Raw genomic sequence first — 13,931 nt, forward strand, 5'->3', positions numbered from 1 at the left:
GAGGCTAGCAAGGCTGTTCCCAAGCCAGAATTCCCCCACCTCCCGCAAAACCGGCAGAAGCCGTGCGCTCTTTAAAAGGGCTGCACGGCTTCTCCTGGCTTTTCTGGGAGGTGGGGGGATTCCCTCACCTCTCGCAAAACCCTGCAGAAGCCGTGCAACCCCTTTAAAGAGCGCAGGGCTTCTCCTGGCTTTTCTGGGAGGTGGGGGAATTCCCCCACCTCCCTGAAAAGCCCACAGGCTGCCATCTGCAAGCCCTGGGAGCCTGCGGGAAGTTGCGCCGGGCTCCCAAGGCTTGCGGATAGCTTCCTGAAGCCTGCATTCGCCCCATAGGACGCACACACATCTCCCCTTCATTTTTGGAGGGGAAAAGTGCATCCTATAGGGCGAAAAATATGGTAAATTTCCCCCCGCTACTGTTGCAGTCGCTCCTTCTCCTGGTAAGACAGTGATGACACATTTTTGAGAGACCCTCCCCGCCCCCAAAGAAAAACAAAAATCAGGATAACAATGTGAATTAAAGGAAACTCCTCTCTTTTGGCTTAGTCCTATTTGTAACTCCATAAATCAGAATCCAAGACCAGAATCTTCATTATATATTGCAGAAGAGAACCCTTCATTTACCCAATTCAGCACGACCCGATTCAGAGTTAGAATTGCCTTTTTTTTTTCCTGGTAGAGAGTCTGTCCCTTTTAAGAACTTCATAACAGGCAAGTCTTTCCTATCCTGTATCCCAGGAAAAGGTTCAGTTGCTGAATTCTTGCCCGCCATGCAACTGTCTTAGAGCACACGTACCCTGTCAGATAGTTTATGTAGCTGACAGGGTACCTGTGCTCTATCTGACAGGGTACCTGTGCTCTAAGTCTTTCAGTATTTGGCTTTACACAGAAGAATCACATAACTGTATCGAGTATGGGAAGCTTAAGCATTAGGGAGTTACTGGTATTTGAAATTTGTTAGTTTTGTTTGCCTTTTCAAGAACTGTCTTCTGATGAAGAGTTAAAATATATTGATGACCCAGGTTTTACTAAATATGTTTGTTTTGAAGTATTGGGTACAGGTAACTTGCAACTTCCGTGCATTTAACTTGTGTTTTACACACCTGGCAAAAAAATAAATAAAAAGAGGGCAGAAAGGAGGGGAAAAACTTTGGCAATCCCACCTGCCTTTGATCCTGATGTGTTTTGACTATGTGTGTTCTTGGCTTTACTCACTATGCCCAGAATGTAACCCCAGGGTAAGTTGAGAGTCATCTGTACTACTGTGCGTCTGCTACAAAACTTTGCCAAAGATATATGCCAGATACAAAAATCAAATAGTCAGAATACAGACAACAAAAGTAGCAAGGAGAACTTTGGAGGAAAAGCTTATGGAAAGCAGAAATGCCCATCTGGTTCCTGTGCACAAGGGTCAACTTACAGGCACAGTATCTTAGAGATGGAAGGGATCAGTAGCCCATTCCTCAGCTGAAAGGCAAGATCGCCCACCCATCGGACAGTGTGCCCAGTGACACCTTTACACTGTGAGCACCATCACACCCACCCTCTATCTTGTTGCAGACTGTCCCATGGATTGCATAAGCCCATCTAGTCCCTGCAGGGCTCTTATTATGTTCTCAGAAACAATTATCAGGGATGCTGGGAGTTGCAGTCCAGCAACATCTGGTTCCCTAGTCCTAAATGAATCTAAGATCAGCCAGAGCAGCTCCCTGCTGGAGCCTCCATCATCCCTCCCAATCTGCTCTGGAGGGTCTGTCAACACTCACTGGGTTTGGGGAACACTCCGGGGCACATTTTGGGGGAACATAGTGGGCAGGTAGGAGAGTAGTTTCAGTGTGCACAAGTGAAGTCTATTGTGCGAGTAGGACATCACCCCTGGATATTACCCATGATCTTTCACCTTTCTTTAAGCAGCTGTATTTGCATTTACTTAAGGTTACAAAGAGCCTAACACTGGTCTGGCTAGTGCACCAGATGTATGCCCTCAAACATCTCTCTGATTGCCAGCATGTCTCTCTCAGTACTCGCAGCTGGTCCCAGGCACATGCCACACTTTCTCCTGGAGGAGAATCCAACAGCATTCAACTGTTAACAACCCAAACCTGGCACAGCTGAGGCAGCATCAATACTCCCTTCAAGCTGGCACAGTTATTCATCACGATAATAGCAAAGGAGACTCACAGGTGGGGACGGTTGGCCATAAGCTACCAGCATAAATATATGATTTACTCACAGTCTGTTCATCGCGCAGGTTGGCCTGCTGTCTCCGGAGATCTGCTTTGATGAAAGCTGGGGCATTGGAGGAAGAGAAAACAGAGTCAGGAAGTCACTGTGTGTTGACCATAAGCAGCTCTTCACAGAGCAATGGAGCTCAAGGCAGGGCAACATGAAGAACATGGCTTACCACTCAGAAAGCACAACTGAAGTAGAGAACAAGGTCTGTCCTCTCCATGGTGGAAAATAAATTATTTTTAAATCTTAGAACATCTAGTCCACTTCTTAAATCTACTCCACTTCTTAGCCACCCAAACAGGTCCCCAAGGCAGCTTCCAGATTAAAAGCACAATAACACAATAAAATACAACAGGATATTAATTCAATTATTAAAACAGCAGCATGGAAGGACACAAAACAACTGGGCTATTGGAGAAAGAGGATTTTCTTTTTATTTTAATGAGAAAGGTACCTAATGCTCACTTCCTGAACGTACATGCAAACTGAAACACAGCTATTTTATTTGCAAAATTGTGTACATGAGTCAAAACTGCATACAAAAAAACGTGTTTCTTAGGAGAAATTCTCACTCAAAGGCATCTCAGCCTTTTGGCTAAGAAACCATCCTCTATTTTTTAAGACGCTTATGAATTATGAGGATTAAAAAATAATAATAATAACGAAATGCTGCAGAAATGTGGAGAACTGAGTTTAAGATTGAAAGAGAAAATAACTGGAAGAACCAAATTTGACAGATTTGCCATCCCTAGGTTAAAAATAACCAATCAAAGTGATTCAACATTACAGCCCTACCCTAAACCTCAGTACTTTAAGCTGGGGTAGCAATACAAGAGTTGTAAGAAGCAGGACCTGAAAAAGGTTTGACAATGATTGGATAGTGTAGTTACCAGTTATAACAGTGCCGACAAACAGGAAGCTGCAGAGGAAGAGGTTTCCTGCTTGAGTTCCAAAATGTTCAAAGATCTGTGCTTGGCTAATGGTGAAAATTATTCCAAATATCTGAAACAAGATCAAAAAAGAGTTACAAAGAAGAAACTGAAGAAAGCTACTGCAGCGTAGTCTGGCCACACCACTACGCCTAGCACACTGGCAAAGCTAAGCAGGGTCCAGTATGGTTTCAAACTGGATGGGAGACCATGTATTGAGATTCCTGTATTGGAAAGTGTTCAGGGTCTCTTCCAACTCTACAGTTCTATGATACCACCTTGAAGAGCTGGATTCATCAACAGAATTCCTGCGCAACAGCAAAGCCAAGCTAAGAAGTGAGTCTGTTTACCTGCTATATTTTCGGTGCACGCACTCACCTGTGCAGCTACATTAAGGAGGCCCGATGACGTCCCTTCCGATTCTGGGTATGTCAGTTCTGCCGCAAATTCAAAGCCCAGTGGTAGGTACCCAGTCATGAAGAAACTGCCAGGAAAGATTGGCAGGAAGGAAAGCATCAGCAGCTGCAACGTTTGGGCCATGCAGTTTCAAAGTGAGGGTGCTTCTCCAAGCCCCACTTCAGTCTCCAAGGCATAACCCTATTTGCTTCCCCATGGCCAGGAGCAGCTGGTGGTGCAGAGCAGGATGGCATAGCTTACCTTGCTTCCTGTTAGTTACTGCTGGTAACCAAGAGGGGAGGGAGTGAGGCTGCAGGGAAGTCAGTGCAGTGCAGACACAGCAGCAGAAGTGTCTGGCCGTGCGGCAGCACCTGCACTGCACCAACCTCCCAGATGCCTTGCCACTCTCCCTCTTGGTTTACTGTCAGCAACCTCCACATTGGGAAGCCAAGTCAACAACAGCACCCCACCCCACCAGCAGCTGTTGCCCATAGCATTTCATTTGACCATGCTCTGCAATGCAAGCTGTTCATGGTCAGCAGAGACATGAAAGGATATGATGGCTGCTATGCATATCCCAGAGTTCTCACTTTGCCTGGGTATCCATTGTTTGTGGCACTTTCTTACTCTTCACTCCACTGGAGAGAGAAAGAAGAGGCGTCTTCATCTCCATGTCAGAGGCAGCCGCCAAATGCCTTCAGAGGAAAACTCCTTCGAAGAAGAGAAAATTCACCCTGGGTGTGAGAGGAGAAGCAAACTTACCCCAGCACACCTGCTGTCACAAAGACCACCCAGATATGGCCTAGGTCCAGAGTAAACGTGAAAACCACCATGCCCACAAATGACATGATGTAAACCAACAGAGTTGTCTGCCTGTAACAAACAAAACCACAATCAGAATTAAGCTACTGCTCTTACACTGTATTCAATGTTTTCAAATTCGGATTTCATTACATTTTAACAAGTTCTATTGTGGGGGGGAACCCCAATAAAAAATCAAATTAATCCGACAGCCTGACAATATTAATCTTTGCATGCAAGAAAGTTGAGGGCTCCTCAACCTACTGTCTCCTGATAGCAACAGGCCAAAGGAGGTCATGCAATCAGACCTAGAACTCGTGGACATCCAAGGAAGCTTAGTGTTGAAAGATTCAGGATGGCTAAAATAAAGTACAGTCGTCCCTTGGTTGTCGAACACCCTGGAGCTTCAACATTTTGGCTCCCGAACGATCAAAACCCAGAAGTGACTGTTCTGGTTTTTGAACATTCTTTTGGAAGCCGAACGTCCAATGGGGCTTCCACAGTTTCCGATTGGCTGCAGGAGCTTCTTGCAGCCAATCAGAAGCCGTGATTTGGAAGTCGAACGCTTTGGAAGTCGATCTGATTCCGTTAAACAACCAAGGTACAACTGTACTTAATTCACGCAGCATGTCGTTAAACTATGGGACTCGATGGGCAAATAGCCTGATCCAGCAGGTTGTTCTTAAGTTCTTAGCTATAGAAAGTGGCAGGCCAGTCCCACCTAATTAGGCAGAGTGGAGTGGCCACCTCAGGTGTCAGGTAATAGCACCAAGTTGTTGGAACACAGATCTATGTGGTGTGCACAACCTGCCTCACACCTCCTAGGCTACCTCGCTGCGCTCAGTTTCAGCGGAGGAGGGTGTCTCATCACTAGGGCTGAAGTAAAATTCAAGCACTGGAGCATTTTGTGTCTGTACATGGAATGGAGGAGATACGCCATCCTCTCCTTCACCTCAGGCAGAAAAATGTATTGAGCTGGCCCTAGAAAGAGACTGTGGGCCTCATAGTGGTATATCTAGAATGTCATTTTTAATTTCTGTAATTAAATTAAACACAGGGTACCCTACACAGATGCTGGTAAGAACCAATAGGTATAGGAAACTGGAAAAATTAACAAGGCCAGTTAGTGAAGCTGACACTCGGCTTATTTCTTAAGAAGCTTTCACTAGTATGCAGGGATTAAAGTAGAGAGCGCAGTCAGGAAAGCAGGAAAATCAAAGGACAACTTGAGGATATAAAAAGCACACGGAAATCACTCCCTACTGCATTTGCCTAGGAAATTAATCTACAGCCGCTCTGAAGGAGATGGCAGCTATTTTTATGCAAGAGCAGAGGTAGAATGTGGGTCCTGCAACAGTCCCCTGAACTTTGCACTGCATCTTACTGCATTGTTAAGCTATCTACCTCAGTCAGAGAGACAGGGAAAAGAGCCTCATGCATGAGCCTGCACCAGCTTCCCTGAATTCCCTGAAAACCCCCACTGCAGTGCTATGTTACTGTAGGGACAACAAAATGGTGGCTGCCTGGTTCTCATAGGAGGAGCACTGCTGCCGCCGCCATCACTCCTCTTGCCCTCCTTGTCCTTCTCCTCTGCCAGAAGTAGGGCCCCGCCAATATGTCCTACCCCCCCCCCCATTTCTTACATCTGTAATTCAAAAGTTGTCAAGTCCTGCTCTACCTCTTGTGTAAAAGAGCAAGACTTCCCATTGCTCAGGGACCAGTGAGAAAGCCTGACCTGGAAGATTTTCTAAAGGTCAAGGAGCATCCTCTACTGCTTGGAAGAGGCTTCTGTAGCTGCTCTCAACATGAACTGGCTGAGGTCCCTAAGGTCACCAACTTCCGACCTATAGCTTGGCAGAGTCCAGACAAACGCTCACATGTGGTATTGTGAGATATTGCGGTTGAATAAAAAGGACGGGGATGGTGCTGTGAGTTAAACCACTGAGCCTAGGACTTGCAGATCAGGAGGTCGGCGGTTCAAATCCCCATGACGGGGTGAGCTCCCATTGTTCGGGCCCTGCTCCTGCCAACCTAGCAGTTCGAAAGCATGTCAAAGTGCAAGTAGATAAATAGGTACCGCTCTGGCGGGAAGGTAAATGGTGTTTCCGTGCGCTGCTCTGGTTCGCCAGAAGCGGCTTAGTCATGCTGGCCACATGACCCAGAAGCTGTACGCCGGCTCCCTTGGCCAATAAAGCAAGATGAGCACTGCAACCCCAGAGTTGGCCACGACTGGACCTAATGGTCAGGGGTCCCTTTACCTTTACCTTAAAAAGGTAACAAGCTTTCTGTTCCCAGCAGCGAACAGCATGGCGGGGCTGTACCTCTCCCCTGACCTCTGGCTGATGTGTTGCTGCATTATCCTGGGATGGGGAGGAGCACAGTGGCAGCAAGGTTGGCATGGTGCAAGCGCACTGGTGGAGCCAATCTAGTATTCCTGGTGGTGCATTTGTGAAGTCTGATTCATGCTCCTCACCCTCTCCCTCATTGTAATTGACATCTCAGCTGGACAGAGGTGGGCAACACAGCCCCGGGCTGCTGGCTATACATTTGCAAGAGAGAAGGGGGGTTAGTAATGGCCTCTTGCTTTGGGACACTCGCCCACGTAACCTGTCAGGATGGAAGCCTTCAATCAACCAAGAAAGGTCTCCCTGCTTCTCCCAACTACTGGCCATTTAATTGGTCATTTTTTGAACTAGCAAGACCCGGGGGACCTTTACTAACTGAAAGCTCTAACCCTAATTAAACTTCCTTAGAAGTAAGTCCACTGAACTGAATGGAACTTCCTTCTGGGTAAATATATTGTTCATGATGATGGACACCGTGCAATTGTACAGCCATCTTATTGTCTGTACCATGGCCTTTTGTACATGCTACTACACAGGAAACAACATACAATCACTTCCTGCATCATTTTTGAAGCATATTTATCTGGAATGGCAGAGCTTTGAAGCTGATCCAAGCTACTTTACAGTATTAAAGTAAGAACAGGAGTGAGAGCAGGGCTTCAGTACGCTTGCTAAGTATTCCTTGGGTGGAGCAGGGATGGTGAGAGACATTCTACACACAGATTTTTAGGATCTCCCTGGATTTCGCCTTTAAAAAATCTGCTAGGGAACAGGGAGGGATTTACTTTAATATGGGAAGAGGACAAGAGAGGCTGAGACTGAGTCATCCAAACCTAGTTAGCACTCTGCAGTTGAGTTTGCTATTAAAGGGAGTGAGATTAAGAGCAGTCACGATTTGCATTCTACTTCTAGTCAACTGTGGAAGTGCAATAACTCAGCAGGGCTGCTAAAGTACAGAGTTACTGTTCACAGTGGTAGGAGGTATATATAAGTTCAGTGATTACAGTTCTGCGTTGGGTCAGAGATCTACCCTTAAGGCTTAATGGGAGGACAGCCTGCTATTTTCAGAGCAAACATGCACAGAACGACAAGAAACTGCCAAGCTGTTATATCAGGGATAACCAGGATACAGTAAAATTTTATCCATCTTGCTTCACTCTGAAAAAGCACTCTCTGTAAGTACCCTGCATTCCAGAGAATGGCTTGGCAGGAGGGATGGTTACCTTTCCCAGTTATATAAAGGGCAGATCAGCAACAGTTGCCTTACATCGCCCCTGTCAAGCTAAGAGAAAAGGAAAAAATAACACCCTGCTGTTTGGTTTCAGCCCAAAGAGAGTGTCACAGAAGCCCTTACTAGCATGGTCTAATTGGTCGTGCAACTTCTCAAAAGCTTCCTTCTCAAATGATAATAATAATTTTAAAAACCTCTTCCTGTACTTTAGGGGATTTATAGCATTTTTGCTTGTGTGTGCATGGATTAATTCTTATCCATAAGTGGTAAAAACGGCAAGAGGCTTTGCAGGATCCTTGTTAAATCAGATGAGCAGAAACACATCACTCCCTAGCAGCTAAATTCACCCAAAAGAATTCATTTTACTCACCTCTGTTTCAGGGTAGTCCTACATGTTATGTGGGAAGCAGGCCGATCCCCCCAGGAAGTGATATTTGAACCCTTAGTCAATAAATATCTACAAATTACACATCTGGGAGCCATATTTACTTTGGCAGCTAAGAAGCTCCAGTCCAGTTATGTTAATGCATCATACTTTATGCTGTTGATTTTCATGGAGCAGACTTTTATGCTGTAGATGTTACTGGTTATGTTGTGCGATTTTAGAGGAATCCCTTTGTTGTTCATTGTGAAGGCCTTTGGCTACATACAATAAATTGATTGATTGATACTGAGGGAAACATAAACCAAATGTTCACCTCACTGTGCTAAAGTGAGGGCGAGGGAGGTATCTGCAGGGGAGAAGGGTTTATCCTTCCCCTGAAAGTCTATTATTTGCCAAGATAATAATGCCTCCTTCCTCCTCCACACACTTATCTTCTTCACTTGTTCCTTCTGTCATCCCAGCTTAACTACGTATAGAGCCTCTATAGAAAGCATGATGTTAAGCAGTGCTAAAAACTAGCCGTTAGGGGCTGCTCTTTAAGACAGAAAGCCATTTGACGGAGATTTCCATGCAGTGGCACAGCTGCCTTCTGGGAAGTATAAATCAGCAAGGCCACATGCCTGGAGCAGGCCTGGATTGAGTCACACCACCAGTGTCACAACACTTGTGAGGATATAGGAAGTATCCTTATACAGGGTCACTGAATTATAGTATGTGCAGCTAGATGGACAGTGACAACCTCTGTGCTGCACATTGGTGTTTTGTTTTTTTAAAAAAAATACCTTTAGAAACACTTAAGCAATTTATGAAACCCAGATATTTAAGGACTGTTTGAACACATCACAGTGGCAGAAAATGAAAAGTTTTTCTCCCTAGGTCCCAAACTTTCAATAGCTCTAGCTTTGCAAAACAGAAGACACCCTGACAACCCGCAGCCTTCTGCAAAATTCCTACTTCCTAGCTCTTCACCACTCAACTTTTCAATTCCAGTCCATTACAGTGGTACCTCGGGTTACAGACGCTTCAGGTTACAGACTCCGCCAACCCAGAAATAGTACCTCAGGTTAAGAACTTTGCTTCAGGATGAGAACAGAAATAGTGCTCCGGCGGCGCAGCAGCAGTGGGAGGCCCCATTAGCTAAAGTGGTGCTTCAGGTTAAGAACAGTTTCAGGTTAAGAACAGACCTCCGGAATGAATTAAGTACGGTACTTAACCCGAGGTACCACTGTATTAACCTCTCCTGCATTCTGAAGAGTGCTTTGAGATCTGTCTTTGCTCTTGGTTTTCCTCACAATACTTTGTATGTGGGCACTCTCACTCACTTTCATTGCCTTATCACAGAAAATCTTCATGCTGAGGTAAGGCATTTGTTTTATCAGATAAAAACTTGTATCGCTTCAGTTTTTATTATATTAGTGGTTGGCTTTAATTGCTGTGAGCTGCCTTGAGTGGTGTGAAGGCACCAGAAAAGCAGGAAACACATTCTTATATAACTAAATACATTTGCAGGGGAGAATCAGTGGCCGGGGGGGGGGGGGGGAGTTCAGCATCCCTACCTCCTGCCCAGCAATCATTCCTTGTGTCAGCACACATCTGCCAAGAGAACATCTAGTCTGGACCTAAGAGGAATATTGTGGTGCATCTCAATTCCCCTTTACTCTAGCTACCCACCTCTCTTTCCCTAGAAACACATTCAGAAAGTTACAGACATATCTTAGGAAGTAAATCAATGCAATATCTTAGGGATGCTACACATTTAAACCAGCCTTTCTACAATATGAGGAACATGGGTGGTGCTGTGGGTTAAACCACAGAGCCTAGGACTTGCTGATCAGAAGGTCAGCGGTTCGAATCCCCGCAACAGGCTGAGCTCCCGTTGCTCGGTCCCTGCTCCTGCCAACCTAGCAGTTCGAAAGCACGTCAAAGTGCAAGTAGATAAATAGGTACCGCTCCGGTGGGAAGGTAAACAGCGTTCCCGTGCGCTGCTCTGGTTCGCCTGAAGCAGCTTAGTCCTGCTGGCCACATGACCCGGAAGCTGTACGCCGGCTCCCTCGGCCAATAAAGCGAGATGAGCGCCGCAACCCCTTTACCTTTACTTCTACAATATATAAAAATGCTCTTGGCCCTCTTGGCAAGCCTTTACCCCAAACTGTGATCCCCGCCGCCTCCTCCCACCAACCTTTTAAAAAATAAACAAAATGCTATACTTTCTGTTAGTCTCTCCAATGCACAGTTCATTTAGCTAGGACAAGCACAGCCTCACACTGCAAATAGTAGACGTCACAGGCGCATGTGCCAAGGATTTCAGCCAAATAGCTCCAAAGCTCTTCCAAAGCAGGAAGCAGCTCCTGCAGAGTTTCCCCCTATACTTACCCACTGAATAGGAGTGGTATAAAGGACTTACTTGTATGTTTTGGTTCTGTCCAACCAGAGGCCAGTGATCAAAGCTCCAACCATGCCAGCCACGATAATGGTGAGGCCAATTCGACCAGCGTTCAGCTGCTCATCCTGCATCAGCAACACACAAATGCACAGAGCAGTTTGCTTTCAATCATGCAAACAGCTGGAGGGACAACAGGAGACCTCGGGGTGGAACCAAGAGCACTGAAAACCGATGTGGTACGCAGCACCCAGGGGTTAGGCTAGGACCAGAGAGACCCTGTTCAGGGCTCCACTCCAGCAGTGAGGCTCACTAGGTGAGACTCTTCCTTCAGGCAATGGAATGAGAACCTGCTCCAGCCTGAGGACCACATACTCACATGCACAATTTCCCAAGGGCAGCATGCCAATGATTAAAGAGGCCGGCGGCAAAAGTGGACATGGACTAGGGAGAATCTGGAGGCTTTATCAGCACTACTAGGCTTTGAAGACACTGTTGGGAGGTGGTATTATATTCCTGATCCACACGCGTACACAAAATTAGGAGTGTTTTTCCCACGCACAAGGCTTAAAATGACATTCTGCTTGGAATACGCATGCATGAAATCTGCCTTGATTTTTCGAATGCCTCTCTTCCTTTTCCCCTTGAGCATCAGAAAACGACTGAGCACTCACATACATGGAATTAAGAGGCTCAGAAATGATTTTCAGCCTCGTGTTCTCATTCTAAGGCTCCCCCAGAACAGAGGATCGCAGGCATCTATTATGCAGCAAGAGCCAGTGTCCTGAAGGGGAAGCCATGACAGCTGAACAGAATGTCACTTACCTTATAGTGGCTGATCACCATGCGGGTGAGTAGGGTCGAGAGAGCATAGAAGCAGCCTGTGTTTAAGCCTGGAAGGTAGATAACAAGACAGCAAATTCATAGCGTGCCCTGGATTACGAGACACACAGCAGCACAGCCAGGTCTCAACCACAAAATCCAGTGAGGTCAGAGCTAAATCGGGGTTTGAACCCTTGTTAAAGTCTGGATGAACACACACAGACCAGCTTTGTTGTCTTCACAAACTTGATACTAATCTTCAGGTATTTCCTGAACACACACAACACCCTTTCCTCTTCCTGCAATTGTACACTTGAGTTTATTTATTGGGACAGGGGGGAATTTAAGAAATACAGTACTGAAATGCAGGCACACAGACAGGACAATGACTAGAAGAGGACATTACTTTGGAACAAGCATCATTCAGTCACATCAAAGCTGTTTTCTCATTAGCCAGGTAGGAGCCGGAGGGGGGGTAGAGATATTGAAAAACCCAGAGCACAGGTGAGAGGGATGCAGTACACAGGGATGCAGTCTGCAACTCCTCTTTCACAATTTTCTAGAGGAGACCATCTGAATAACTGGGCACAGCCTTTGATGTACACTTTTATTGCAGCCCAGCTCTCCCCACAAACCCAGCCGCTGCTGCTGTCACCATTCATACTTCTAAAATAGCGTGGTGTTTCTTCACAGCTCCATCAATGTCTCTAGCGGAGCCTTTCGCTGCGTTTCAGTTTCCCTGTTTAATGGGAAGGAGACAAATGAGCTGTTTCAACATCCCCAAAGCACAAGGCAGCAGTTTGGATTCCTAAAGGGGACTTGTCAGAACAATAACGAAATGCACAAAGTGCACAGATTCATCATTGGCCTCTGCCCACAGTAGAATTAATTGCCGCAGACACAGCAGTGATTTCTAAACCTTTCATCGCTATCGGTCCTTTTCTTTAAAGTTAGGACCTGCTTTTGTACGATCAGGTCCAAGAGATCAGTAACAGTTCACTGCCCTTCTGCTCAGTGTGGACGGTACTATCAATCATCATCATCATCATCATCATAATCATCTCAGTAGGATGGACTGCTAGTTTGACCACACTTACAATGAATCCAAATTCTGCCAGCAGTGCTGTGGCAAAAACAACACACTGCAGAATATTTAACATGGCCATACAGGACGCAGAATGGAAAGCCTGTTATTTACAAAAGGGGGATAAACCACATAGAAGGAAGTCAAGAACTCCCAGTCGAGAGACATGACAGTGAACTTTGAATACTCCTGTCTTCTTCAGGAGGAAGGTCGATTGCAATCACTCCGGCACACTCTTCAAACAATCAGCAAGCCAGCCACCAAGGAAGTGATAAGACAGGCAAGATGCTGACAGCACACATTCCAGGGGCCCATCTGACCCTGAACGTAGGCAGCAGCACACCTTGCCCTTTGTGCTACACTGTTTTGACAGAGAAATGGGATGCACTGAAGGATATGCTTAAGGCCGATAACGCAGTCTTGGTGGGGTGGAGGGTGGGGGAACTGGTAGAAGTCAGGAACTTGCAAAGGACTCTGGAATTCATTTCATGTCATTTGTACAAATAAAACCGCATCCTTTCTCTTGTCACAAGACCATAGCATCACAAGATTTTAGTGTGACCTTATAGAGAAGCATGCAGAGCCCTACTTGTTACAGCTGTCATTGCTGTAAAAAAACCAACCACACACACACACACACACACACACACACACACCCCCAAACCAATGTGTGACTTCACTGAAAAGCTTCATGATAAATTTGGAAGCCAAAAGGAATGTCCTATTAATTTGTATGAGAAAATGAATGCCTGGCTAACTGCTCATTAGAGAAAGTTCTGTCATCTCCCTTTCTCCCCTAGTGCTGTTTGTTTGTTTGTTTGTTTGTTTGAACCTTATTAGAGTTTGAACCATTGGCAGAGTCTTGGGAAAGGGTAGAAAAAATTGCTTGTGGAGGCCAGATGAAGCCCCCGAACTGAGAGTTGACTATCCCTGTTCCAGGCATGTTACTGCTACACCTACCTGCTCCCTGTCACAGTTTAATCCAAAGCAAGATTCACCCCCACAATTCCCACACACACCTAGCAACATTTAAGTCCAATGTAGCCACAGCAGTGCAGCTGTGGAATGATTATCTGGAGGGAGGGAGATAAGTGACAAGCTGCCTCTATATAGTCCAAGATATATGAAATATTTGGTTGTTTTGGATGTTTTCAACCTGCTTATCTGTGAAAGGAGGCTGGGAAAGAGGTTAAAATGAATAGTTTTCAAAACTATAGACTGGAAAAACCCTGGGATACTCTGGGAGGAAGGGCAGGATATAAACTGAATACACAAATCACAACACATAATAACTGAAACAAAATAAAATAAATAAAATAAAAAAATTCT

General features: G+C 45.6%; 1 protein-coding gene across 3 annotated transcripts in view; it reads right to left on the bottom strand.

Moving 5' to 3' along the window:
- The window catches only part of FLVCR2 (FLVCR choline and putative heme transporter 2), a 50,086-nt gene that overhangs the window by 14,900 nt on the left and 21,255 nt on the right, over positions 1–13,931 (bottom strand). For all 3 annotated transcript variants that reach the window (XM_080978633.1, XM_080978631.1, XM_080978632.1), the window contains exons 4-9: positions 11,522–11,589; positions 10,721–10,824; positions 4,317–4,427; positions 3,537–3,642; positions 3,120–3,231; positions 2,231–2,286 (exon numbers count right to left, since the gene is read on the bottom strand). In XM_080978633.1, coding sequence (XP_080834759.1) covers positions 2,231–2,286; positions 3,120–3,231; positions 3,537–3,642; positions 4,317–4,427; positions 10,721–10,824; positions 11,522–11,589 — 557 coding nt within the window. The remainder of the gene's footprint in view (positions 1–2,230; positions 2,287–3,119; positions 3,232–3,536; positions 3,643–4,316; positions 4,428–10,720; positions 10,825–11,521; positions 11,590–13,931) is intronic.

The sequence above is a fragment of the Podarcis pityusensis genome (assembly GCF_964106645.2).
Source record: "Podarcis pityusensis genome assembly, chromosome: 1".
NCBI lineage: Eukaryota > Metazoa > Chordata > Lepidosauria > Squamata > Lacertidae > Podarcis > Podarcis pityusensis.